General features: G+C 48.3%; 4 protein-coding genes across 7 annotated transcripts; 2 read left to right on the forward strand and 2 right to left on the reverse strand.

Moving 5' to 3' along the window:
* The first annotated feature begins 17 nt into the window (after positions 1–17).
* On the forward strand, positions 18–7,307 carry mpl (MPL proto-oncogene, thrombopoietin receptor). The gene is made up of 13 exons (XM_084692323.1): positions 18–215; positions 462–591; positions 2,952–2,954; positions 3,600–3,772; positions 3,907–4,049; positions 4,400–4,574; positions 5,197–5,308; positions 5,471–5,625; positions 5,749–5,891; positions 6,081–6,240; positions 6,390–6,462; positions 6,551–6,638; positions 6,768–7,307. The coding sequence occupies exons 1-13, from the start codon at positions 107–109 to the stop codon at positions 7,305–7,307; spliced, it is 2,004 nt and encodes a 667-aa protein (XP_084548449.1). The 5' UTR covers positions 18–106.
* A 646-nt stretch (positions 7,308–7,953) lies between these two features.
* On the reverse strand, positions 7,954–15,247 carry orc1 (origin recognition complex, subunit 1). 4 transcript variants are annotated; one of them, XM_084693151.1, is made up of 20 exons: positions 15,179–15,247; positions 15,012–15,025; positions 14,665–14,772; positions 14,408–14,535; positions 14,113–14,285; positions 13,444–13,864; positions 13,005–13,251; positions 12,665–12,796; positions 11,580–11,645; positions 11,329–11,436; positions 10,989–11,226; positions 10,788–10,894; positions 10,569–10,670; positions 10,195–10,366; positions 9,916–10,023; positions 9,653–9,802; positions 9,275–9,394; positions 8,885–9,054; positions 8,553–8,640; positions 7,954–8,432 (listed from the first exon to the last, which is right to left on the reverse strand). In XM_084693151.1, the coding sequence occupies exons 3-20, from the start codon at positions 14,760–14,762 to the stop codon at positions 8,238–8,240; spliced, it is 2,823 nt and encodes a 940-aa protein (XP_084549277.1). In that variant the 5' UTR covers positions 14,763–14,772; positions 15,012–15,025; positions 15,179–15,247; the 3' UTR covers positions 7,954–8,237. The 4 variants fall into 4 exon arrangements, with proteins under 4 accessions (XP_084549277.1, XP_084549278.1, XP_084549276.1 ...); XM_084693152.1 differs by having other exon boundaries at positions 12,665–12,793; positions 15,012–15,229; XM_084693150.1 differs by having other exon boundaries at positions 15,012–15,229.
* Positions 15,248–15,292: 45 nt separating this feature from the next.
* On the forward strand, positions 15,293–18,374 carry prpf38a (pre-mRNA processing factor 38A). Its single transcript, XM_084693047.1, has 10 exons — positions 15,293–15,491; positions 15,739–15,898; positions 16,039–16,160; positions 16,539–16,624; positions 16,875–16,985; positions 17,124–17,230; positions 17,330–17,356; positions 17,525–17,616; positions 17,761–17,809; positions 17,925–18,374. Exons 1-10 carry the CDS (start codon positions 15,362–15,364, stop codon positions 17,968–17,970), a joined length of 930 nt encoding a protein of 309 aa, XP_084549173.1. The 5' UTR covers positions 15,293–15,361; the 3' UTR covers positions 17,971–18,374.
* On the reverse strand, positions 18,375–24,763 carry LOC146221445 (interferon-induced protein with tetratricopeptide repeats 2-like). Its single transcript, XM_084693046.1, has 10 exons — positions 24,584–24,763; positions 24,393–24,416; positions 24,119–24,287; positions 23,690–24,002; positions 23,343–23,407; positions 22,703–23,233; positions 21,564–21,626; positions 20,911–21,441; positions 20,134–20,294; positions 18,375–19,848 (listed from the first exon to the last, which is right to left on the reverse strand). Exons 9-10 carry the CDS (start codon positions 20,136–20,138, stop codon positions 18,534–18,536), a joined length of 1,320 nt encoding a protein of 439 aa, XP_084549172.1. The 5' UTR covers positions 20,139–20,294; positions 20,911–21,441; positions 21,564–21,626; positions 22,703–23,233; positions 23,343–23,407; positions 23,690–24,002; positions 24,119–24,287; positions 24,393–24,416; positions 24,584–24,763; the 3' UTR covers positions 18,375–18,533.
* Between the last annotated feature and the right edge of the window lie 697 nt (positions 24,764–25,460).

Genomic DNA, 25,460 nt, shown 5'->3' on the forward strand with positions numbered 1-25,460 from the left:
ACACACACTCACACACACTCACACACACTCACACTCACGTTGACCTGACCAAACCTCCTCGGTGTCTACACCTGGCCCATGTTACATCAGCTACCACACGTCAGTCATGGTTGTTTGTTTCACCTCCAGGACTCTGATCTTCCCGACCTGGGTTCTCCTGTGTTGCATGTTGGTTTGGTGCCAAGGAACACCTGCACACCAACTGTCAGAGAAAGGTAAGGATCTGGACTCGTGTGTGGAAGTCTACTGCAAAGACCTGGTCAAACATCATCCACGTCTGCAGATGTGAATTTGGTATTTCCAGTGTGCGTAAAACAGTCTCAGAACTACTTAGAAACTTCTCAGAACTACTGGGTGACGCTGTCGAGTATCCAGTATTTGTCTTTCGTCGTGTTGTTGAGGTTGTTTCACAATATCTCCAGGGTGAGGATTGAACCTGTGATCCTTGCCCATCCCAACAGATGTGTTGCTTTTGGAAGACGATGAAAATCCAAAGTGTTTCACCAGAACCAAGACTGACTTCACATGCTTCTGGGAGGAGACAAGCAGCACGAGCAGCAAGTCCTATGAGTTTTTCTACGAAAACTTTGAGTATGTATTTGGATTCAGGTCTCTGTATGCGTAAATGTTCATGTGTACAGTGTATGTACATGGACAGTGCGTCTACAGCATGTGTAGAGATATACAATTGGGGATGTCCGCAAGCTATCGAACACGGTTAGGGTCGCCACACATCCCTTAAAATACGGAATCGTCCCATAGTTGTGAATGAAATAGCGCGTCCCGTTTTGAATCAATACGGAACTGGTTTTGTCCCGTATTTTCAGAGTTGTCTTCAATTTAATTTAATAAGTTAAGAAAATATGGTTCACATCTCACAAGTTCTTCCAAAAGCCTATTTTTTCTGGTCTCACTGTCAAACTTTGTTGGCCTATGTTTATTATTATCATAGCCGTGGGCATCAGCAGCATTTTGAAAGTGGGGGGGACACATTTTGACGGGGGGTCTGGGGGTTCGTCCCCCAGAATTTTGTAGAAGATGCAGATGCGATTTCCCGCATTCTGGTGCATTTACCACAACTATTACTACTATAGTTCTTATACATATACTGAGGGGCTGGACATTACAATATTTTGAAAACTAAACTTCCCAATAAGCAATGGGACATCTTCAACTACCTGTCACCTTTCAGCACTCACCTCAGCAACAGAGCTGTCTCCACTGCCCCTGCATGCTGCCCCTGCCTCTGACTCACTCTCAATCTCAACCACCTAGGCTATATCAGGAGACATGGAGATGCATTGAGCATTCTTTCATATTGATAATTGACATAAGCTTAATGTAGATTGTTCATATGAAGATTTCTGAGATTTAAATAATGTTATCAGCATATCAAATTCACAATTGGTATAGGTTTAGAAGCCTAATAATTATGTAGGCTACATAAAAAATGTGCATCTCTGGACAGTTAAGAAATGGTCAAATGTGTGTTCAAATCTGAAGTCTTTTCCACAGATCACATCCTTAGGATGTAAACTTTCAGAAAATACATGGGTTCGTTGGTTAAATCCGTTTCCCTAAATGGCACAGCCCAAAAAATCAGCCATATACTCAATTTACCAATACCGAATTTATTATGCATCCTGAGAGTATAGGCTTTCAGAGGATGGTTTTAATGGTTGAATCAGTTTTGCCTTTGTGTTACAGACTAACATGTAGTAATGAAATGCTACGAATTGCCAAAATTACAACTTGAGCAACTTTGTTAAATTTGGAAGACAATTCTGAAATAAATAAGGTTTTTTTCTTTCTTCTTTTTTTCCAGTCGTTAGAAAAACTAGCATGTTAGCTAAGGTTTACTCCAGATTAGATCACGGTTGTTATGGCAATTAAAAAAAACACCAGCAATTTATTTTGTAGCTACTTAGAAAAAACATCCTTGTCATCTCGTTCTGCCTGAAACAGACGCCTAGGTCTGAACACGGCCAATAGCCCAACATATTTCAGACCCAGATTAAGAAATCAACAAATGCTGTTCCACTTGTAATGGGTAAATAAAGTATGATATTGCCTAGTGCTAGATGCAGCTAAAAAGCGTGCCCTAACCCTAACCCTAACCTAATGTTTGCAGAAGGATCTTTGTGACTTTACGATAACTAATGCTATTATAGTCAGAGAATGTCTCATAAGGGTGCTTTGGCCACTGAAGGGAAAACTTGGGCAACTCTGACTTACTTTCCTCTTCCTCGAAAAAAACCTTATGTCCATCTCGTTTGTGGAACAGTCTTGTCTGAAGTGCTAGCTGCAAGCGCGATGCGTCGATCAACGAGTATGGGAGTTGAATCTGCGTGCGTGATGCCGTTTGTCTACAAAACGTGGAGTGGAATTCTATTGCTATGGGTATTTTCCCTAATGATAAAGTGGAACGGATTTTATTGTAAAGAAATGGACAGATCGTTGGACTAGTAGACCAGTCATGCAGTAATATTTTAATCACAAAAGTGGGGGGATCCAAACGACTTATTGTGGGGGGGACGTGATCCCCCCAAGTTACATTGCGGCGACGCCCATGATCATAGCTGTGTATTCAGCAATGACGAAATGACCATTTCAGTTGTGATAGAGAGAAACTGAGGGCATCTGTTCACATTGATTTCAATAGCAGATATCTTTTATTATGTCCATGTATCAATCTTAACCCCCCCCCCTGTCTGTGTTGAAGGTGGAAACCCTAAACGCGGTGCATCCCCATGCTTCAAGAAGTATGACGTATTCCGTGTGTTCCCAAATTTTTCTATAAATTCGACTTGCTTCCCCCTTTGCTCGAAATCGTTTTGAAACATTTGTTGCATTTTGCGATGTCGGAATCCATGGCTGTGAAATACAGCCACACTTTCGACCGCTTCGCTTAAGGCATTTTACGTGCACCAAAAGCTAGCTGATTGGCAGAGCAAGTATAATATGTTCACTAGCGATCACGAGCATGGCAGCGGGAACTAGGGGTGTTGAGGGTGCTGCAGCACCCCCTGACAGCATGAACTAGGGGTGCTGAGGGTGCTGCAGCACCCCCTGACAGCTTGAACTAGGGGTGCTGAGGGTGCTGCAGCACCCCCTGACAGCATGAACTAGGGGTGTTGAGGGTGCTGCAGCACCCCCTGACAGCATGAACTAGGGGTGCTGAGGGTGCTGCAGCACCCCCTGACAGCACGAGCATTTTAAATGATATGACTTAAAAATCCACCACCGTGGCACAGCCCCGCAGTACCGGACTGGCCATCGGGAGCACCGGGAGAAGAATAACGATGGAAAACCAGGCTAAGAAACTTAAGGGTGGGGTTGAAAGATTGAGACAAAAATATATCCCCCAAAAAATATACAAAAAATATATGGTTCGTAGAAGACAAGATCGAGTTTCCCCTCGACTGAAACTCGATCTCACTTCTACGAACCACATGACTTTTGGCTTACAACTGCACACAGAAACATACAACATGTAAACACTCACACACCCAGACTTGGAGTACACACGCACACCCAAACGCACGGACACTCAAACTCCAAATTACACCCACAGCACATGTGGTGTTTCGCCTGTGCAGGGGTGAGAAAAGGTGTGAGATTGCCGTGAGGAAGACAGACACAGGCAGAGTCATCCACATCTGTGACTTCCCTCCCGAGGACGTCTTCCTCTTTGTCGATACGCACATCAAGGTGACGGACCGTCACACCAACACCACGGTCTACACGCGCAACGTCAACATAGAAGACCAGGGTAAAGAGAGGGGCCAGTGTGTTTACGTGTCTGTGTGTCTCTGTGTGTCTGTGTGTCTCTGTGTGTGTGTGTGTGTGCTGCATTGCTTATCAGTAAGGCTTCCTCTTCCTCCTCCTCTTCCTCCTCCTCTTCAGTTTTACTGGACCCCCCAGAGGAGGTTTCCCTCCAGCACACTGGCTATGCAGGGCAGCTGCAGGTGAACTGGCTCCAACCCAAAGACAGAGTGCAGCATGAGATCCGCGTCTCCTCCCAAAGCGGTACTGAGAGGACAGAGCAGGTACAGAACAGCATCAGCAGGAGGAACGCATTGATATAAAACATACATGTCACAAATATTACGCAAAAAAGAATTAATAAAGGTTAACTATTCTAAAATAGAAGACATTTTGATCTCAAGAAATGTTTCATAAAAGAAAAAAAAAATCTGGGAAAGAAACATTTAACTTTACAAATCTTTTCCAGCGATTTTAAACCAAAAGCATTTGGAATCTGAAACGTGTCTTTCGTTTAACCGTGAGCCCGTTTGCACATCTTAGTGTGTCCTCTGAGGGTTCCCCTCCCTCCAGTAGCCCCCGCCCTGGCTCTGCTAGACACCCCCTAAACGTGTGTGTTGTTCCATCTCCTCAGGTGCAACCAGGGACATCCAGGCTGACCTCCGGCCGGTACAGGCTGACCTCCCTGCCCCCTGGGGGCGTGGTCTGGGTCCAGGTGAGGGTCCGGACCCAGAGCTACACCAACACCCTCACTGGTCACTGGAGCCACTGGTCAGATGCTGTGTCTGCTATGGTGCCCCAGACAGCAGGTGTGTGTGTGTGTGTCTGTGTGTGTGTGTGTGTGTGTCTGTGTGTGTGTGTGTGTGTGTGTGTGTGTCTGTGTGTGTGTGTCTGTGTGTGTGTGTGTGTGTGTGTGTGTGTGTCTGTGTGTGTGTGTCTGTGTGTCTGTGTGTGTGTGTCTGTGTGTCTGTGTGTGTGTGTCTGTGTGTGTGTGTCTGTGTGTGTGTGTGTGTGTGTGTGTCTGTGTGTGTGTGTGTGTGTCTGTGTGTGTGTGTGTGTGTGTGTCTGTGTGTGTGTGTCTGTGTGTCTGTGTGTGTGTGTGTGTGTGTGTGTGTGTCTGTGTGTGTGTGTCTGTGTGTGTGTGTCTGTGTGTGTGTGTGTCTGTGTGTGTGTGTGTGTGTGTGTGTGTCTGTGTGTGTGTCTGTGTGTGTCTGTGTGTGTGTGTGTGTGTCTGTGTGTGTGTGTGTGTCTGTGTGTGTGTGTCTGTGTGTGTGTGTGTGTGTGTCTGTGTGTGTGTGTCTGTGTGTCTGTGTTTGTGTGTGTGTCTGTGTGTGTGTGTCTGTGTGTGTCTGTGTGTGTGTGTGTGTGTGTGTGTACAGTCTTGTATCCTTCCTCAGTAGAGTGATGGAGTCCCCTCTGTCTGTCTTTCAGAGGATATTTCTTTATTCTGTCACACTTCTGATCTACAAAATATCACTTGTCAGTGGAAGGACAGGTCAAGCAGAGCTCCCACGGACACAGTCTTCCACAAGACGCTCACCAGGTAGACGACAGCGTTCCTGAAAGGTCCTGGTTTTGCCGAGCGAACAAACTGGCCCTCGGTCTGAACGATGTGCTGTTTCCAGGGGCAACTGGCCCTTGGTCTGAACGATGTGCTGTTTCCAGGGGCAACTGGCCCTCGGTCTGAACGATGTGCTGTTTCCAGGGGCAACTGGAGCGAGTGTCCTCGGGAGCAGAACTCTACTTCCTGTTGTCGTTTCCACGGCGACGAGTCGGCGGCCATCCTGGTGAAACTCGCCGCCGGCACCGGTCCTCTGGAGCGGACCTTCTACACCGAGAGCTTCACAGTCAGCAAAAGCGGTGAGCAGCTCTGGTGCCACGCAGGAGAGCTACACTCAGTTTAAATAAGATCCATTTAACAAACACAGAGATCTTTTTAACCTTTCATTGAACTTGTACCCCCCGTCCCCTTGTGGTGTGAAGTGAAGACAGCCCCTCCTGGGAACGTGAGGGGGGAGCCTGAGGGAGACCAGCTGGACCTCCGGTGGGACACGCCTCAGCTGGTCCTGTCTGCTCACCTGATGTACCAGGTCCGCTACCAAACCAGAGGAGAGGACTCCTGGAAGGTACAGCAGCAGGCGCACGATGGAGCCCCACAAGATGTGGTCTTGGAGAGAGAAAAGGCTTCATACATCAATACCATGTTATGTTCTTGTCTATTGGATTTCTCAAGACGTTGCTTCCCTAAGATTATTTGTATATTCTATTATTTGTGGGGGTTTTTTCAACGTTTTAAAATATTTTTTTGCTTCCAGCTGGTCACCCTACTGGATTCTGACACCGGCACCAGTCTAGACATCCTGACAGGCTGTCAGTATCGCGTCCAGGTGAGAGCCAGGCCAAATGGTTCCATCTACGATGGATACTGGAGCGACTGGTCTCAGTGTCTCTCCGTGGTCGTGGATTCTCGTCTCGGTACGGAAGAGTGGATCTGTTTGTTTTTTTACATTTTATTATTCCAGCAAACACTGTTATCCAATGTGACATATAAATAGCGCTTGTAGAAAGTATAGTGGAAAAGGTAGACCGACTGACACACAAGCTAACTCAGCAATCTCTTCCAGTGGTTTTGCTTCTCCCGAGCATCTCTCTCGCTATGGTCATCCTCTCCCTTGTGTTGCTCTCGCGGTATCTCAGGTGAGTTTTCCTTGTAAACAATTGTTTCTTTGGTTGCCCCCTTTCAACTATTGATGATATCGACTGAGTCACCATCTTGTTCCATCAGTAAACTCAAAGAGCACCTGTGGCCTCCAGTTCCAGACCTTGACAAAGTTCTGCTTGGCTTTCTAACGGAGATCAACCGACAGACTTGGGTAAACAGAATATGCCAGCGTGCAGACACACACCAACGTTATAACATTCAGCACCAGAACGACGTTCAGTTGAACACGTCGAATCCCGTCTAGTTTGTGTTTTAAGCGTGTTTGTGCGTCTCCTTCCAGGATCCTTCTCACAAAGTGAAACAGTTCTTTGATGAGACTCCTGCTTCTGTGGTGGAGATCCTGTCAGAGGGAGAAGCTCCAGAGGTGAAGCCACCAGGGGAGTCCTCCAGTCTCCTGCCCCCAGAGAGGGGCTCCAGTGGCGGGGAGCAGACAGAACTGACCCTGGGGATAACCCAGCAGGTCAGTCTGGACTACGTTATCCTGAATACCGTCGATGCCATCAACGGTTCCCCGGGCAACGAGTACATGTTTGATGGGGTGGGGTGTGTGAGGGCAGGGGTGGGGTGTGTGAGGGCAGGGGTGGAGTGTGTGAGGGCAGGGGTGGGGGGAGAGGACCATCAGTGGAGGTATCACTGGTCCTGCCCCGCCCGGTCACCCAGCCTCCCCCCTCCCTCCCCCTCCTCCCCCACAGAGATCCTAAACCGCTCTTACCTGCACATGGCCCAGGTGACCCTGGATTCCCAGGTGACCCTGGATTCCCAGGTCAGCAAGGAGGCGGGAAACATCTATGCAAACCTGGAAAGGGAGGTCGCTAACTAACTCATTTACTGAACATACTTGTCAAACCCCAGCATTATAAATACACTGTAGCTGCAAATATATGGACTTTAATACTGTATTTAGATTTTTTCCAGGTCTGTGTGACTATGGGTGATTACGCGCCTTCCTTTTAGGGTCATGATGCTTCATTCTCCATAGATGTCAATGTGAAGATGAGCTTATGGTAACCAACAATCGGTCTACATGAGTTAGGAAGATCTTTCTGGAATATATACTGTACCTGTGTATTGCTATTCTTTTATTATTATTATTTTTTATTTCGCCTGTAAATAATTTGTGTATTGTCATTAAGGACTGTGGTCTTTTACCTTAAGTTCTCAGGGCCATCTGTTCGGTATGTTTAGCTTTGTCCCTGCTCCAACACACCTGATTTTAATGATTGGATGATCGTCAAGCTAATATTAATCTGAATCAGCTGTGTTGGAGCAGTGACTCATTGAACACAGGACAGCGGGCCCTTTGGACCAGGGTTAAAGACCACTGAGGCTTTGACAAATGTAGCATATTGTTTTGTAATGTTTAATATCTTTATTACAGTCATATTCAGATACAAAAATGATGCATGTCAACGATAAAACAAAACATTTATTTTAACTCTCCCACCAATGTAAGGAATTAAAACTAGTTATAAATATCCTTTTAATGACTTTCAACCAACCAACAAACAATGAATTGCAAAGATTAAACAAATCTGAATACATGAAACATGATCTGTTGAATTACTACATTGATAGAAAAGTTATGTGCTCAGGTTTCCTGTTGAAATTGTACAAATTAAAATGTTTTAAATGGGAGATTATTTAAAACTATAATAAAGAGCTTCTTTAAAATGGTTCTACCTTTGCTGCACCAGGCTCCACACACACACACACACACACACTCACACCCTGCCACCACCACCCCCGCCCCTCAGTCAGCCTTGAGGGCGTAGAGCACGTCGTCCTGGCTGACGTTGAGCCGGACGCGCTGCAGGACGTCCAGACGGCTGGGCTCCAGCAGGAGCAGACGGCAAGCTCCCAGACGGCGGCACGCGGCCAGGCCCTCAGACACACTGCCCGGCTGGAGGCCCTCCACCCGGCACAGAGCCTGGTGTTGCACAAACACCTGGGGGGGAGGGAGGGAGGGAGAGTAAACAGCTGTACAGCTAAACTAGAAAAGACTGCCACAGACACTCGTCATGTAAACAGAGGAACATCTGAACTAGAGCAGACTAGGATCCCCTACCTGCTGAAAGGTAGCCTCTTCCAAACCCAGCCTGCGGAACTCGGCAATGATCGCTCTCAGGAAGAGCTGTTCCTGAACCGACGCACACCTGCAACGCCACACAGAACCGTCAGTCCACAACACAACCTTCTAGAAACCTCCATAGAAACGCTGCCAACATAGGGTCGTATTTCACGGGGCTAAGAGGCTTTCTCAAGGGCACAAAAGCAGTGCCTGGCACCCGAGTAGGATAGACGCAGGCAAACTGGATCATTTCATCTCCCGAACCCCAGATTCAAATTCTCCGGCTCACACTGAGTGACAGCTCGACGGACCAATGGGAGACCTCACACCTGATGGCTGTGACGTAGGCAGACGAGAACATCTCGTCGAGAGTCTCCATCACATGACTCATGGCCACCAATCCCGTGGGGCCGTCGCTGGGGGCCGAGTGTTCACAGATCTCGGTGGCGCGGCGGCAGATGTCCAGGCAGCGCCGGGCGTCTCCGGACAGTGCTGCCACCTGCAGGACGGAGGGGGAACAGCGGTCAGACCTCCGAGGACAACATCCCTGGCACGCTGCCTCATCCTGTCGTCTACCCACACAGCTGGTTTAAGAACAGCAGGGAAAGCAGAGGGAGGTGGTCTGGTGCTGACTTGACCAACTTTATTGTCCCTGTGTGTGTAAACTGTGGTGAGGTTAGGCGTTTGACCCCCCCCCCTCTTCCCCCCAAAAGTCTGACCTTCCTGGAGACCAGCTGGAGGGCATCCTCCTCAAACGCTTTCACCTTGTTCAGCCTGGACGTGATGATCTGCTGCAGCTGCTTGAAGCTGTACGGCTGGAAGGACATGCGGGTCAGGCCCTGGAGAGAGGGAGAGGGAGAGAGAGGGAGAGGGAGAGAGAACGTGTATTCATCTTAGTGGTGTCCTTGTAAGTGATACGCAACTGTGATTATCCAGAACCAGGTGACCAAGTTCAGCCCTCTCAATCAATCCACTAACACATTGGCACACACATACCCACCAAGGGTTGCCTTTGTATAAGAGTGGAACATGAAAGTGCAGAGTCATCTGGTTGTGCCAACACACCGCTGCCCCCGTGTGGCCGGGAGGAGCCTCACCAGTCTGCTGGCCACTCGGTTGATCATGATCCGCTCAGGGAGGTCCATGGTGTTGGCGATGGTCAGCACAACCAATCGAGCGTGGCGCCTGGTCGGCCAATCAAACAGGTTGTACATGACATTCTGCTTCCTGGTCCACAGAAGATCCAGCTGTAGAGCAGGGGAACACGTTGGAATTTTTTTTTTTTTTTATTGACTTCATATCCATTGTTATATGGTACCACATTGCGATACATGGTTAATGGGGGGGGGGGGGCTATTACCTCATCCACCAATAGCACGGTGGTCTCCTTCTTGGGGGCGGGGTTACTGAACCTCTTCTCCAATAGGGAGGCAGCGTGGTCGGCGGTGGCCTTCTGGCCGGTCAGTTCCTGGAGGAGGAGAGGAGGTTGTGGTCAGGCATGCAGAACGTGCCACGGCATCATGGGGAGGGAAGTCTTACCCTGCCTGCTGGGGGGGCACCAACCTGCTGTGTCTACACACAGGTGTGAGGTGGAGGGGTTGCTCTGTGTGTGTGTGTGTGTGTGTGTGTGTGTGTGTACCTGCAGGATCTGGACGTAGGCTTGGTGAGGGTCGGTCATCTTCATCCCGTTGATCTCCACGAAGCGGAAGGGGGGGATCTCGTCCGTGTGGGCGGCGTGCTGCAGGCAGCGCACCACCTCGTGCACCGTGGCCGTCTTCCCCGTGCCGGGAACACCGGAGATGTACATGCACCTGAGAGACGCAGAGCACACACACTGAGACCTGAGAGAGACACAGAGGACACACACTGAGACCTGAGGGCCGCACTCTGCTGCTTTACCGACGGACGCCGGATCGTTCCATGGGAAAGCAGCTTTGCACAACCTGCTCATAGTGGTTTCCGGGTTGTTGTGTGTTTTGAACCCAGACTCATGCGGTCCTCCCTGCAGCTTACCCTCCAGTGCCATCCATGATCTTGCTCTCCACAAAGCTGTAGATGTCCTGGAACTCCTGCTCCCGACAGGGGAGGGACTCTGGCACGGACGACACATGGAGCCTACACACACACACACACACACACTGTATGTCATCAATAGGTCATTACACTGAATCGATAGGAGGCAGTTCATAGCTAAACCCCCATTAAAGTTTTCAATCCGAGTGACTCTCTCACCGTGCTCTGGCTTCCTCTAGAACATTCCCAGGCTGCTGAGCAGGAAGGGTCCGGCTGGGGATACTGGGCGTGGCGTGGCGTGGTGTGCGTGGTGTTCCAGGGGTGCTCTGGAGAGGAACACGACATTCCATGACCGACCAGACTTCCAAGGGTGTGTGGAAAGTGTCAATATTCATCAGGCATCTCCCAGGACTACCGTACCTTTTTACTGGGGGTCTTGCGGGGGGTCCTCGCTGGAGCCCGGCTCTTCTGGGTGGAGCGGGGGGTCCGACATCCCACCACACGCTTGCTCTTCCTCACCAAGATCTCTTCGTCGCTTTCCTCCTCCTGCTCCTCATCCTCGCTGCTGCTCTGCAGAGCCTTCTTCGAGGGCAGGAAGCAGTCATCGTCCCCGTCATCGCCGTCCGAGGTCACATCCTGTTCGTTACTCAACAGATTCCTGAAACAAGACAAAAACATAATTCCATCAGATGGGATAATCAGGTGAATAAGATTAGAAAACAACAGCTCTCCGGGTCACCGTGGTGACTCTACTACTCACAGCTGTCTCCGGATTCGCGAGGACACCAGTAGGGCGGACTTCCTCTTGGAGCGAGGCGTCATGGCAATCGGGCTGGCCAGGGGCGAGTCCTCCATTTCCACTTCCTCCCTGAGAGCAGAGGACCACAATGAGCACGCAGCGACATGAAGGTCCACCAGACCTGACACGATAGGCTGAAAGATACCAGACCTGACACCGATAGGCTGAAAGATACCGGCTGAACTGGCCAACAGTGTGGTTGAAGTACTCACAGAACAGCCAGAGCCCGCTCCCTCGTCGTCCTGGATGTGTCCTTCCTCCTGGAAGGGGTGGTAGCTCTGAGAGGAGATGGACCACACACAAGGTCAAAGCTTTTACATGATCTAGAGGTCAAGAGAAATTCAATGTTTTATTGGATTATGCATCTTAACGCGATACATTATTAATCCCTTTTCACATGTGATGTAACTCAGTTTTGCTCGCCTCTATTGATGCGAGTGTGGGTCAGCATAGTGTGCTCCATTCAAAACACCTGAATAGTTTCCTTGTCATCTTTCTTGTCACGATAATATCAAAGTCAAAGGGGGTCAGCAAGATCCCAAACAAGCCTCCACCATGTGCTCCCCTGACCCCCCCCAGGGGCCCACAGCCAGCACCACACCCCTGACCCCCCCCCCCCCAGGGGCCCACAGCCAGCACCACACCCCTGACCCCCCCCCTTCCCCCAGGGGCCCACAGCCAGCACCACACCCCTGACCCCCCCCCTTCCCCCAGGGGCCCACAGCCAGCACCACACCCCTGACCCCCCCCCCCCCCCCAGGGGCCCACAGCCAGCACCACACCCCTGACCCCCCCCAGGGGCCCACAGCCAGCACCACACCCCTGACCCCCCCTCAGGGGCCCACAGCCAGCACCACACCCTAACCCCCCCCCCAGGGGCCCACAGCCAGCACCACACCCCTGACCCCCCCTCAGGGGCCCACAGCCAGCACCACACCCTAACCCCCCCCCCAGGGGCCCACAGCCAGCACCACACCCCTGACCCCCCCCCCAGGGGCCCACAGCCAGCACCACACCCCTGACCCCCCCCCCCCCCAGGGGCCCACAGCCAGCACCACACCCCTGATCCCCCCCCCCCAGGGGCCCACAGCCAGCACCACACCCCTGATCCCCCCCCCCAGGGGCCCACAGCCAGCACCACACCCCTGACCCCCCCCCCCCAGGGGCCCACAGCCAGCACCACACCCCTGACCCCCCCCCCCAGGGGCCCACAGCCAGCACCACACCCCTGACCCCCCCCCCCCAGCCAGCACCACACCCGTGATCCAGTCCCTGTGACCAGGGGGGTTTGACTCACTTCCGCCCCCCAGCGATGGGGATCCTTCTGGGGGTGGCCCGTCTCACCCGGGGGGTCAGGCATGTAGCCGACCCCTCAAAGACCTCCTCCTCCTCCTCCTCAGATAGGGGCCTGACACCCAGGCAGTCCCTGCTGAGGGAGTGGGAGGGCCCTCTGGTTACACAGCCTCAAACACTTTAAAGGAGAACAGCTGGCAAGGTGGAAGACATTCAAACATCCTACTGATCTCCGCGTCGGGCACCATAACATTATTATTTCACCGTATTTGATCTCTTAAGATCAATGTTCCTGTGATGTAAGCAGCAGGTGAAGTGTGGTGCAGGAAGCCCCCCAGGCCTACCTGTCTGAGGCCTGTTCCCCAACAGCCACAGGGGACAGCCTCTCCAGACTCACTGAGGCCTTCAGAGGGGGGGTGTCCTGACAGCCAGGGCCCAGGCCAGCAGCCTTCCTGGGACACAGGCTGTAGGACTGAGCCATGGTACTGGAGGGGGATGAGGACAGCCTCTGGGCCAGCAGTATCTCACTCTCCAGCTCCTCTCCCAGGTACTTCCCCAGCATGTCTTCTGTGGTGAGGGTCGCCCCTGGATCTGAGGATGACACCGTGCAGCACACGCCAAACACGTATTCAGCTACACGCTAGCTACATACATACACATACACAACTGATGAGGGGGGGGGGGGGAACCTTGGATTTGGAACGATCTTTTCCAAAACAGTGAAAATCTATTACGACAACTCAAAATGTATGAAGTCAGGTTTCCTGGTGTGACGACACTCACTGTTGAGCTGTAGTTTCTTGCGCACACCGGGCGTTCCAGAAACGCTGCCCCTCCTCCGGGCACTCAGGCTCTTTGAGGCGGACAGCTTGGACGTCGAGTGGACTGACTCGGCCTCGACGAAACCCCGTTTGCCCGCGCTGGCGCTCCCCGCTCTGCGCATCACCGCGGGGTCCGGCGTGGGCAGCGCCCGGCGCTCCGGCCCACGGGCCGCCGGCGTGGCCGCGTGCGGGGAGGAAGGGGGGGAGGGCGGCAGGGAGGGCTTGCGGCGCGGTGGGGGCGACGGTGGGGGCGACGGGGGGGTCTCCTGCATCAGTGCAGGGTCCAGGACCTTGAAGGTTTTGGTGTCCCAGGAGAGCTTGACGTAGAGAGTGTCCTTGGCTTGGGACTCCGGGAAGGGAGCGTCTGGGAGGAGGTGTTTAACCTGAGGACAAAGCCCAGGCTGTTATGAGGGCGTGGAATTCCTAAAAACTCTGACAAAAACGTGAGGAAAGCTCTTAATTTAAAGTCAGTTGACACTGCTTATCTACCTTGGCTCAGCCCTTGAACTGAGTCAAGCAATCCATGACAAAAGTCACGTATCCAAAAATTATGTTTACAGGTGAATGATTACGAAAGCGGACATTTTAAGTGTTTAACAAGTAGGTATTTCCCAGGTGGATCGTCACTCACCTGCACAGTGCTGAGAATAGACTCAGCGTTGATCTCGTTGTCACATGCGCGAGTTAGGTAGTAGAAAACCTCCTGCGGGTGGGGGTCTCTCCCCATCTGCTTCATCTTGCTTGGAGGCACCTCAGAGACACGCACAAACCACTGCACCAAAGCTTTCTTCTGTTTCTGACTCTCTGGGAAACACAAAAGAACCGCGCAGGCTAAATACAAATTCTATAAGTCGTTGACGAGTGCAGTTTGACAGTTGGAGAATTAAAACGTGAACTGACTGAAACGGAGAGATCGTGGGACTCACCGTCTCCGAAAAGCTTCGTGACTTTGGCCACATACGGGTTGTCCTCGTCCTCTCCCTCGATGAGGATATACTGACCGGTGTTTATGACCGTGGAACCAGACAGTCCCTCGACACTAATGTCCAAAGAGCTTCAAAGAAAAAAGCAGAGATCCATTAGAAGTCGCTCTGGATAAGGGTGTCTGCTAAATGACTAAATGTAGAAGTCAGTAATGTGACCATCCATTTTGTTGGTGGAATATTGAATTTAGAAAACATACTCATAACTGAATGTCTTGAGTTTCCTGTCGAAGCTTATAGGGGTTCCTCTCCATTTGTAGACTCGCCTCACTCGCAGTCTTGTAAAGTAGCGGGCCATACTTTCAGAGCTGTAACGAAAAGTTTGACGTTAGCTGAGCCAGTTAAGTAAATATGACACTGACTTGTTAGCCAACTACGGCTAGCCAGATTCGTAGATACGTGTTTATCCACCACATCAAGATAGTTTGCTTGGCAACTATCTGCAGTAGCTCGACTCACAAAACCAAATCATACATTTACAATATGTGGCTATATTTCGTGTAAATATTTGCCACTTTCTGATTGATTTTTTTTTTTGTCTACTCACAATAAGGCACGACTCTGAAGTATTCACAGTCCAGCCAGTCGATCGGTATGAATCAAACAAGTTAGTTTATTCAATTTGAGCAGATTCAAATACAAATCTAAAGGGCGACGACAATATGTATTTAATAATCTAAATATCGTGAAATTATGTCCCTGTTCTAAGAATACCTCCTGTGTTGGTTGAATGGGCTGGCAAGTAGTTTCGCGCGAATCTTGCGTTTTTTCACGTCATTGAAGTACCAGCCAATCACAGCAGCAGACATTTGCACCGGAAGCGACTTACCCTGACTCGGAAGATTTTTGCTGGTTTCGAAGCTAACACACTTTTATTTTGTATCTTGATTTCATAAAATGGCAAATAGAACTGTTAAAGATGCAAACAGTATTCATGGAACAAATCCACAGTATCTGGTAGAGAAAATTATAAGAACTCGAATCTATGAATCTAAATATTGGAAGGAAGAATGCTTTGGACTTACGGGTAAGAAACTGCTTGCGTACATCTACCAGCTAACTGTAGCTACCTAGCCGAGGAGTAGGCAACTTGTGTGATAACGAATCAATGGTTCTATCACGGTTGGCTAGCTAGCTATACTGGCTACAGCACTAGCAAGCTCAAGATTATCTATTTTCTTTTCACGTGTGCACAGCCTTTAATGTTAAATATCTTAATGATGGCATTTTTTTTCACTTTGCCCATCTCTGTTCCGACTGTTCTTGCAACACAGCTGAGCTCGTTGTTGATAAAGCCATGGAGCTGAAGTTCGTCGGTGGAGTGTACGGAGGAAATATCAAACCAACACCGTTCCTGTGTCTCACGCTCAAAATGCTGCAGATTCAACCAGAAAAAGACATCATCGTAGAATTCATTAAGAACGAGGATTTCAAGTAAGTTATCAACGGCTAATGAAATCCCCCCTACCTTTGAGAAACGTGGGGGGCATAACGAACACTTCTTTCGTGTCATTAATTATGCCATCAGAGTACGCATTCAACGCTGTTACAAACTTTGTCATTTTTTGTATAAGGTATGTCCGTTTGCTTGGAGCTATGTACATGAGGTTGACCGGCACATCAGTTGACTGCTACAAGTACCTGGAACCACTGTACAACGACTACAGGAAGATCAAAAGTCAAAACCGTAATGGAGGTAAAGTCAATGTATTTCAAGATTATGTAAATCTTCTAAACCTCTCTCCATTAACAATGTGCGATGCCAACTCTGCCAGGTCTAAGCAACAGATTATGGAAGCAAAACAGTGACATCATGTTTTGAATTTTAAAAGGCACTGAATACTTAATATTTAAACACCACCAAATTTTGTCGTTTTCAATTCACCTCTTTAAAATTGAAATGTGAATTTCAATGTAATAATACAATACAAAATCTGAACCCGAAATTCAAGTGGCTCAAATTCAAATGGTCAAACCAGTCACTGATTTGCTTCCGTAACAGATCCCTTAAGTGTGACCCAAACAGTGCATTAATCATTTTGTTGGAATCATTGTAACTGTTGTTTTGTTTCAGAATTTGAGCTGATGCATGTTGATGAGTTTATTGATGAGCTTCTCCACGCTGAGAGAATGTGTGACATCATCCTTCCAAGGCTACAGGCAAGTCAGACCCACGTTTTATAATTTCACAGATGATTCACAGACACAGGCTACAGTGCTTGTGTGTGTGTGTGTGTGTGTAATGCTGTGTTTGCTTAATTAATCATTCGCTTTGCATTTGGTGAGAACACAGCATAAGAGCTGTAATCACGTCGCCCAATCTTGACCCGACTCCGGCCCTCTGACCGTGACGAGCGTGACTACTAACCAGCTGGCAAAAATATAATCCATGTGTTTGTGTTTACAACAGAAGAGGCAGGTTCTGGAGGAGGCTGAGCTGTTAGACACACGCATTAGTGCCCTGGAGGAAGACTTGGACGAGGTGGAGACCAGCGAAGAGGAAGACGAGGAGGAGGAGAAGGTAATTTGGGGGGGTTTTGGAAACATGCCGCAGTGGACGGCACAGTGGCTTTTTGATGTGGTGGAGTTTGGGAAACGGAACCGCCCCGGTCCGTACTGAGCGTGTGTTTGTCCGGTTCACCGTGCGTCCCCCCCACAGCCAGAGAGAGTTCAGACCCCGGAGCCGCACAGGCGCAGTTACCGTGACAACGACAGACCGCGCCGCTCTCCTTCTCCCCGCTACAGGCGCAGTCGTTCGCCCCGAAGGTAAACACCTCGCCTCCCTCACATCCATCCTAGTCAACTGTCGAGATTTTTAATCTTGTCTGTGGCGCTAATCGTCATGTTTTATTTGCTTTTGAACAGGAGGAGCAGATCTCCTAAGAGACGAAGGTATGGTTTGTTTCCTGCCTTGTATTCCATCCTTGTTGAAAATCCGGTCGTGCCGAAAGCTAGGCTAACTCGCAGAACAAAAGCATTGCGAAGCTAAGTTTTGTTATTTACTTGTCTTTACGTTTTTGGCTAAGGGGCTTTCTAAATGTGTCGTTGCGTTTGTGACAGCCCGTCCCCCAGGCGAGAGCGTCACCGCAGTAAAAGCCCCCGTCGCCATCGCACCAGGTCCAGGGAGCGACGCCACCGGTCCAAGTCCCCAGGTGACTTAGCAACCGATGCCATAGCGACCTGTGACCGGCCACACAGCATTCTAAGGAAATGTTATCCCTTGTTTGTCTTGTCTCTTTTGTGTGCCAAATGCGTACACCTTAAGCTGACTTGGAACTCTTTCTGTTTTGCACCAGGCCATCACAGAAGTCACAGGCATCGCAGCCACTCCAAATCCCCAGAGAGGTAAGAGTTGGAAGGACTGGATGTTGAAAATCGCTGCCTCAATAGTTTTATAGCTTTCATTAGTATGTGTTGGTGAATGACAGAATATCACAGAGATGTTTTTCTTTTGTCCAAGGAGTTCCAAAAAGAGAAACAAGAAGAGCCGGAGAGGAAATGAGTGATTTGTTTAGTTTTGTAGCCCTAGATTTTTTGAAAGGCTTTGTTTTTTTTTTTACCTTTACAAGCCCAGTTGTGTCATGAATGTCTTATGCTAAGTTAATTGTTTTATTTTTCAATTTGTTGGTTATTTTAGAACCATCCATCCAATAAATATCGCAGAAAAAAAACTGTCATTCAGCTCCATACTGTCTACCACAGTGCTGCAATGAAAGCATTTAGAAGACAAAGGAGAGGTTGCCATGGACACCTAGATTCTGCACCTACACTTCTACAGTATGAGCATTGCCATGTTTTGTTTGGTGGGGTTAAACGTGTAACTGGTATGAATGTTGGCACTAAGGTTTGTCAATATCACATTTATACAAATAAAGAACCCCGCCTTGTTGTAAATACTTAAAACACGTAATTATTGGTCTGTTATGTTTTTAATCATCAGAAATACACAAACTTTTTTTAAATTTTATAATAATGAATAATAATGAAGAAGATCACTTGTCAAATGAAACAATAGTGGTCTTGAAAATTATTGTAGGTAAGCACACTTCTAAGACCTCCTTCTCATCCCTCACAGCGTGGTTGAATTTTCCTCCAAAAAGTCTTTTATTTTTGCACACCTGTTGTTTCGTCCTCGTTCCACAATTCGACTCAAAATCTTGACACTTTTGCTCCGATGTCTGCTTTGCTTTTGTATTTCTACAACCTTCATATGATGATTTATAGATCTGTCTCGCCAGTCTTGGCTACAGACATAATAATTCAGGTACTTGGCATACTTGTTGTGCAGCATCTGTAACTCAGCAGGCCCTAGGTCATGTCTGCCCAGTAACTCCTCATATATCACATCAGCTCCATCACGTCCTGACTTAGCATAGATACCTGCAAGGTCCAACTTGGCCTTCAGGCAGGATTCTGGGTAAAGAGCGATCACTTCCTGGAACAGACTGATGCTTCTGTCAATGAAACTCGGTGTACAATGGATGTCTTCCCTTGAAAGGATTTTGTACTTGTAAACTATCGCAAGGGTGGCTTTCAAGCAGCGATCATCTGGATTTCTGTTAAGGGCCTTCTGAACCAGGTCTATAGCTTCGTCATGTGTTAAGTATTTTCCATAGACTTTTAGTAAAGGCTTAAGACCGCTGTAAACTCCGGCAGGCCTTTTCAAAATCCTCTGAGCTAGCGCTCGTATCTCATCCTCACTGACTTGCTGCCTCTTAGCCAGTCTTAGTAAGTAAACAGCAGCAAGGTATGTATTCTCCTGATCAACTTCCTTAGCCATTCTAAGTTTCTCCAAAATCTCAGCTTCCATCTCTGGAGTGCACCTGTCATGAGCTACGTGGAGGGCTAAAACGAGGCTTGTCTGCCAGTCCTTTCTATCAGGTTCCATTGCAATTGCCTTCTGGAAGCATTCTATTGCATTTGTCCTTTCGGCCCGGCCAAACTTCATGAGAGTCCAGGCTTTCTCTGCGTACACCTCAGGGTGCAGTGGATCCTCCTGGGACGGAGAGGGGTGATCCCTCATCACAGCCTCCACCTTCTCCAGGTAGTCCTGACTCTCCTTCAGGTTGTCCAGATGGAGGTTCATCCAGGCTAGGTTTCCATAGTTGACCAACAGCCATGGACCCTCTTCTGAGACCGTGTTGTTTTGGAGAAAAGCCTCCCCTGCCTTACTGAGATACTGGACGGCAGAATCAGTACAGCCCTGTTTGTAGTGTATGAAACCCAGGAGGTTGTAGATGTGACCCAGCCAGACGCACCCCTCGTCAGTCTTGATGTCTTCCAGGTGATCTCTGATCCAACGCAGTTCTGATTTGCTGGTTATTCCCCACGTGAAGTGGCATTCCAGCTTTTCCAGTTTCAATTTCAAGGCTGTCTTAGGAGTGCTGGTTGGAAAGACAATTTAGATATATTAACATACTGTAGCCTACATTTTCTTTTTGTGTTTTACAGATTGTGGCAAAGTGAACCATCTTAAAGAATGTTATGAATGTCAACTGATTTGTAAGTGTTTTTAGTATTGTAAAGGTCTGTTTTTATTCTGTTTATTTTGACTTATTCTACTGCCCAGATTGACAAGGACACTCCTATAAAAGAGATTTCTAATCCCAGAGGTCTTTCTGGTTAAATAAAGGTTATAATAATTAGCAATAGTAGTGAAACGTACTTACCTCATAGTTAGGCAGTTGTCTGTTTCGATATCTTCCTGGTGTTAGAATGTCTGACTGAGTTTCATTGAGTGCTCGGCTTTATATGTTGGAGATGTCATCAACCAGGAATGCTGAGTCAGTTTAGCCTTTTGTATTTTGTCCATCGCTAATCCCAACCCTTTCTTAAGTATGGAAACAGAAAGAAGTCTTCCCACCTCGGTTTCGTTTTCCCTGTCTTGTGTGTGGCTTGTAATAGAACTACCATAGCTTCCCGCTAAACACTGACAGGATTAGGAAAAAACTAAACATGGGGAGCAGAGCACGGACATTCACGTCATCGTCTACCAAGCCACCGTAAGCCGCCTCACAGAAACACTTAACCAAAACTTTAAAGGTCAACCCTGGTGACGGACCCCTACATGTTCAACATGAGCCATGCCCGACAACCTTTGTGTGGTGTGGGTATGGGGCAGTGTGGTTTAGTAGAAACTCTCCTGCTCTGGTCTCTTGTCAGTTTGGTTGTTGTCGTCGTAGGGACACGTGATGGCCAAGAGGGTCTTTGACACGTACTCTCCTCACTAGGACGAAGCCAGCTAACCGCCTCTGAAGGTACCCGACATGCTGAGGTGCAGCTAACCGCCTCTGAAGGTACCCGACATGCTGAGGTGCAGCTAACCGCCTCTGAAGGTACCTGACATGCTGAACATTCACGTGTTATTCAGCAGACGCTTTCATTTTCAAATAGTTGAAACAGAAAGTATCAAAGAGAACCAAGGCTCAGAAGTGCATTGTACTTACAGCATTCTGGTGGTTAGTCATCCACCGGTTGTCTTGTTTCCTGTATTTCTTGTTAGTCAACATGTACAGCTGATCAGTCTTTCTGCTCTATGAAACAAAGATACCAGAGGGATGAGGTGTTCATTATTGCCTAGTAACGAACCGCTCCATCCCTCCACCCTGGTGTATTGATGCCCTCTGTTTAAACTGGGTCTCTTAGCCTATAGCTACTAAAAGTAGTGTTTGGTGTCATACATTTGCCCATTTATTTATATTAGGTTAAGTTTATACATTTATCATTTTGGTTGTTTGTTTCCATGAAACCAAGCATGATGAGACACAGCAAATCAAATACATTCATTAAAGATGTATTCAATACAATATGTACAATAGAAGTCCCCATCTTCCTTATTCTCCCAATCCACACAGTAGGAGTGGAACCAGCGCTCTCAGTATTTACACTGGACACGACCTCTACATTTTTTTGAGGGGGGTCAGTCTCCAACATGGCCGACAGACTGACCCCATCCTCTGCCACTGTTGATGGTCCAGCTAAAAAGACAAAAGCAGATTGAGTACACTTATTCTATGTTCATTCTATTCTCTTCAATACACACCAGCTGTGACAGATCAAGACACATGATTGGCTACTCTGGGTTCACACACATGCTTACCCGTGTGGCGTCATGGGCCTGGTGAGTGCTGGTTCCTGGAAGACGGGGCCCGGTTTCTTGGCTCTGTCACAAAAAAATTGAAAAGTTTTGTAACAATCAGCTTCTTTTTTTGTGGTTGCACTCTCAATTAATTATCTAGACTTTTTACCAGGCGGGTGATGAACGAAATTGGTCAAGGAAGCTGTGGAGGGAGGATTGGTTGGAGGTGTACACAGTGTGGAGTGGAGGTGGCGAGGTCCAGGGGAGTGGAGGTGGCGAGGTCTAGGGGAGTGGAGGTGGAGAGGTCCAGGGGAGGGGGCGAGGTGGCGAGGTCCAGGGGCAGGGTCCTCATCTTCACCATCAAGGTCTGTCTCCTAGCAACCCATCTCCAGAAGACCTCACATGTCCACCCATCGTCAAGCACAACCTCATTTGTTGTTGAATGTGTTTTCTTTTTGAAGCGCACAACAGTTGGCTGGACACAAGCAGGTGTGTGTGTGTGTTCAGGTCAGGTGTGTGTGTGTGTTCAGGTCAGGTGTGTGTGTGTTCAGGTCAGGTGTGTGTGTGTGTGTTCAGGTCAGGTGTGTGTGTGTGTGTTCAGGTCAGGTGTGTGTGTGTGTGTTCAGGTCAGGTGTGTGTGTGTGTGTTCAGGTCAGGTATGTGTGTGTGTGTTCAGGTCAGGTGTGTGTGTGTTCAGGTCAGGTGTGTGTGTGTGTGTTCAGGTCAGGTGTGTGTGTGTGTGTGTTCAGGTCAGGTGTGTGTGTGTTCAGGTCAGGTGTGTGTGTGTGTGTGTTCAGGTCAGGTGCGTGTGTGTGTGTTCAGGTCAGGTGTGTGTGTTCAGGTCAGGTGTGTGTGTGTGTGTGTGTGTGTTCAGGTCAGGTGTGGTGAGAAGCAATCCAAGTCTTGTGCTCTGTCCATGTGGGGAGACCCTGTGCTGCTGAAGACTGAGGTGCAGCTAACCGCCTCTGAAGGTACCCAACATGCTGAGGTGCAGCTAACCGCCTCTAAAGGTACCTGACATGCTGAGGTGCAGCTAACCGCCTCTGAAGGTACCTGACATGCTGAACATTCACGTGTTATTCAGCAGACGCTTTCATTTTCAAATAGTTGAAACAGAAAGTATCAAAGAGAACCAAGGCTCAGAAGTGCATTGTACTTACAGCATTCTGGTGGTTAGTCATCCACCGGTTGTCTTGTTTCCTGTATTTCTTGTTAGTCAACATGTACAGCTGATCAGTCTTTCTGCTCTATGAAACAAAGATACCAGAGGGATGAGGTGTTCATTATTGCCTAGTAACGAACCGCTCCATCCCTCCACCCTGGTGTATTGATGCCCTCTGTTTAAACTGGGTCTCTTAGCCTATAGCTACTAAAAGTAGTGTTTGGTGTCATACATTTGCCCATTTATTTATATTAGGTTAAGTTTATACATTTATCATTTTGGTTGTTTGTTTCCATGAAACCAAGCATGATGAGACACAGCAAATCAAATACATTCATTAAAGATGTATTCAATACAATATGTACAATAGAAGTCCCCATCTTCCTTATTCTCCCAATCCACACAGTAGGAGTGGAACCAGCGCTCTCAGTATTTACACTGGACACGACCTCTACATTTTTTTGAGGGGGGTCAGTCTCCAACATGGCCGACAGACTGACCCCATCCTCTGCCACTGTTGATGGTCCAGCTAAAAAGACAAAAGCAGATTGAGTACACTTATTCTATGTTCATTCTATTCTCTTCAATACACACCAGCTGTGACAGATCAAGACACATGATTGGCTACACATGCTCACCTGTTGGTGGCGTCATGAGCCTGGTGAGCGTTGGATCCTGGAAGACGGGGTCCGGTTTCTTGGCTCTGTCACACAAAAAAAAGGTAAAATAGGTTTCTTAAACAATCGTTTTTTTTTCTTTTTGCAAAATACATGATTTAGACTTTTTACCAGGCGAGTGATGATGGAAATGGGTCAAGGAAGCTAAGGAGAGAGGATGGGTAGGAGGTGTATTGGCTACAGGGGAACAATTACAGATCCTATAAGTTTGAAGACGTGAAAATAATTTGTTTTATTCTAAGAAGAAAAAAAAACAAAACTACTGTGCTAATACAAAACATAACGTTTACATGACAACAATCTATTACCCGCTGATCTTTTTCTTTTTAAAGTGAAGGAGGACAATTGGAAAGTAGAGGCAGGCAGTTGTGTGGAAGGGCGTCGGACCCTTGATTGGAGCAGTGGGCTGAGGGGCTGGCGATGGTGTGGCCAGAGCAGAGGTGCTGGGGGGTGCAGAGGCACTGCGGCTGGGGGGGGGGCTTCCTGACGGCGACGGTCCTTTGGCAGATGGTGGCGCGGGCCGCCTTTAACCGGGCCCACTCGCTCCTCTTCTCTGAGCCCTGAGGGTAGCCACTGCCTGCTCCTTCTCTTCACCCTCCCGGAGGAGCCACTGGTAGTCCTCTAGGAAGAAAACAAAGAAAAGATGGTTAACATCTGTAATATTGAATTAGTTCACAACCAATGCATTTGAGAACCATCCAGGCTGGTGTTTTAGAGTGGGAAGAGGCAAAGCATACCTCAACCTCGGTGGTGACCTTCCGGTAGCTGAGGTTGGTCACCTTGTTTGTGGCCTTGTTTGTGGTCACCTTGTGGATTTCAAGCTCCGGCCTCTTGTTGGGCTTGCCCGCGTAGAGCAGATCCCGCAGGGTCTCATTATACCTCCACAAAGCTGGCCGTAAAAGTGTACTAGGAGAAACAATGTTTGGTATCCATTACCTCTATTCTACAGTGAGATCTGTATGGATCTGAAAATAACCTAATTGTTTATATTCATCTGAGAAACCATCCAACCTCCCAGGCCTGCAGTTGGACACTCTTGGCAGCATCATCGGACCAATCGGGATGCCAGTAGAGATGTCATTGCACCGGGGTAGAGAGGGTTAAAGTAATCATTAGAGCGGTGATTTAGTTTACGTTGGTATAGCTATCTTTATGCGGGTTTATGTTCTTTATACCACGTTCTGGAGCTCATCCACCCTTACATTTAGTCATTTATCTTATCGAGAGCGACTTGCAGTAAAGTACAAGGACATTCCCCGAGGAAAGTAGGGTGAACCCCGCCTTCAGTCCCACGGTTGTTGGCCAGGAACTCCAATATGATTTTGTCCTCTTGAGGGGTGTAGCTCAGGTCGAATCTCCACACCCATCCCTGGAAAAGGTAGCCTACATGAAGCCTCAAGCCACGCCGGGTCCAGCTGTGTCCAATTAGCCCTGACGAGCCACCAACACCACGCCCACCAGTCCTGGGCAGCATGATCGCTCAAGAAAGGGGAGAACATCACACTGCGCCAGGAGGGTGCAAACAATACACATACGGATCTTAAATTAATAAGCTGTGCCCTAACAAGGGTCTCTCCATTACCAGTAGGAACATCATCACTGTTTGCTTTTTAGTTTGTAATGATTCTCTTCACTCTACACTTGCACTGATCCCACACCATTCCCCTACACTACTAATTTACATGACCATCACATCCAACTGTTTCTTTGTAAGCACTGTAATACACTGTTATCTTTAGCTAGCGTTAGCTCTACCTGCCTTGTTGTCATTTACGTTACCTTGATAGGCTCGAGATTGCATTTACCGCAATAAACACATCTCTAATAAAGCTCTGAAACAACAGTTTGCTGTGGTTCATAATCGCTAGGGAAGGTTACTAACTTACACAACTGACACGGAGAGCAGAAAAGTGGTTGTTTAAGTTAGCTGGAACTGACATTAGTAATCTTTTTTTGACCTATCGAAAGAAGATTACAATAGCTCTCAAATAATACATTTAAATCACTTCTTGTACACTTTTCCCCCACAGAAACCACACCATTGGGAAGCATACTGTTTCGTTTATTAAAAGTAAACAG

The sequence above is a fragment of the Hypomesus nipponensis genome, chromosome 26 (assembly GCF_054491055.1).
Source record: "Hypomesus nipponensis isolate SF chromosome 26, ASM5449105v1, whole genome shotgun sequence".
Taxonomy (NCBI): Eukaryota; Metazoa; Chordata; class Actinopteri; order Osmeriformes; family Osmeridae; genus Hypomesus; species Hypomesus nipponensis.

What these genes read in the sequence shown, in the direction of transcription:
- prpf38a (XM_084693047.1), top strand. Translation starts at nt 15,362, where the DNA reads ATGGCAAATAGAACTGTTAAAGATGCAAACAGTATTCATGGAACAAAT. An exon ending in AAGTCAAAACCGTAATGGAG is followed by an intron (nt 16,161 to 16,538) that starts GTAAAGTCAATG and finishes GTTTTGTTTCAG; the next exon opens with AATTTGAGCTGATGCATGTT. An exon ending in AGATCTCCTAAGAGACGAAG is followed by an intron (nt 17,357 to 17,524) that starts GTATGGTTTGTT and finishes CGTTTGTGACAG; the next exon opens with CCCGTCCCCCAGGCGAGAGC.
- mpl (XM_084692323.1), top strand. Translation starts at nt 107, where the DNA reads ATGGTTGTTTGTTTCACCTCCAGGACTCTGATCTTCCCGACCTGGGTT. An exon ending in CTTCACAGTCAGCAAAAGCG is followed by an intron (nt 5,626 to 5,748) that starts GTGAGCAGCTCT and finishes TGTGGTGTGAAG; the next exon opens with TGAAGACAGCCCCTCCTGGG. An exon ending in AGATCAACCGACAGACTTGG is followed by an intron (nt 6,639 to 6,767) that starts GTAAACAGAATA and finishes GTCTCCTTCCAG; the next exon opens with GATCCTTCTCACAAAGTGAA.
- orc1 (XM_084693151.1), bottom strand. Translation starts at nt 14,762, where the DNA reads ATGGCCCGCTACTTTACAAGACTGCGAGTGAGGCGAGTCTACAAATGG. An exon ending in CACGAAGCTTTTCGGAGACG is followed by an intron (nt 14,286 to 14,407) that starts GTGAGTCCCACG and finishes TGTGTTTCCCAG; the next exon opens with AGAGTCAGAAACAGAAGAAA. An exon ending in GGGGAACAGGCCTCAGACAG is followed by an intron (nt 12,797 to 13,004) that starts GTAGGCCTGGGG and finishes CCACTCCCTCAG; the next exon opens with CAGGGACTGCCTGGGTGTCA.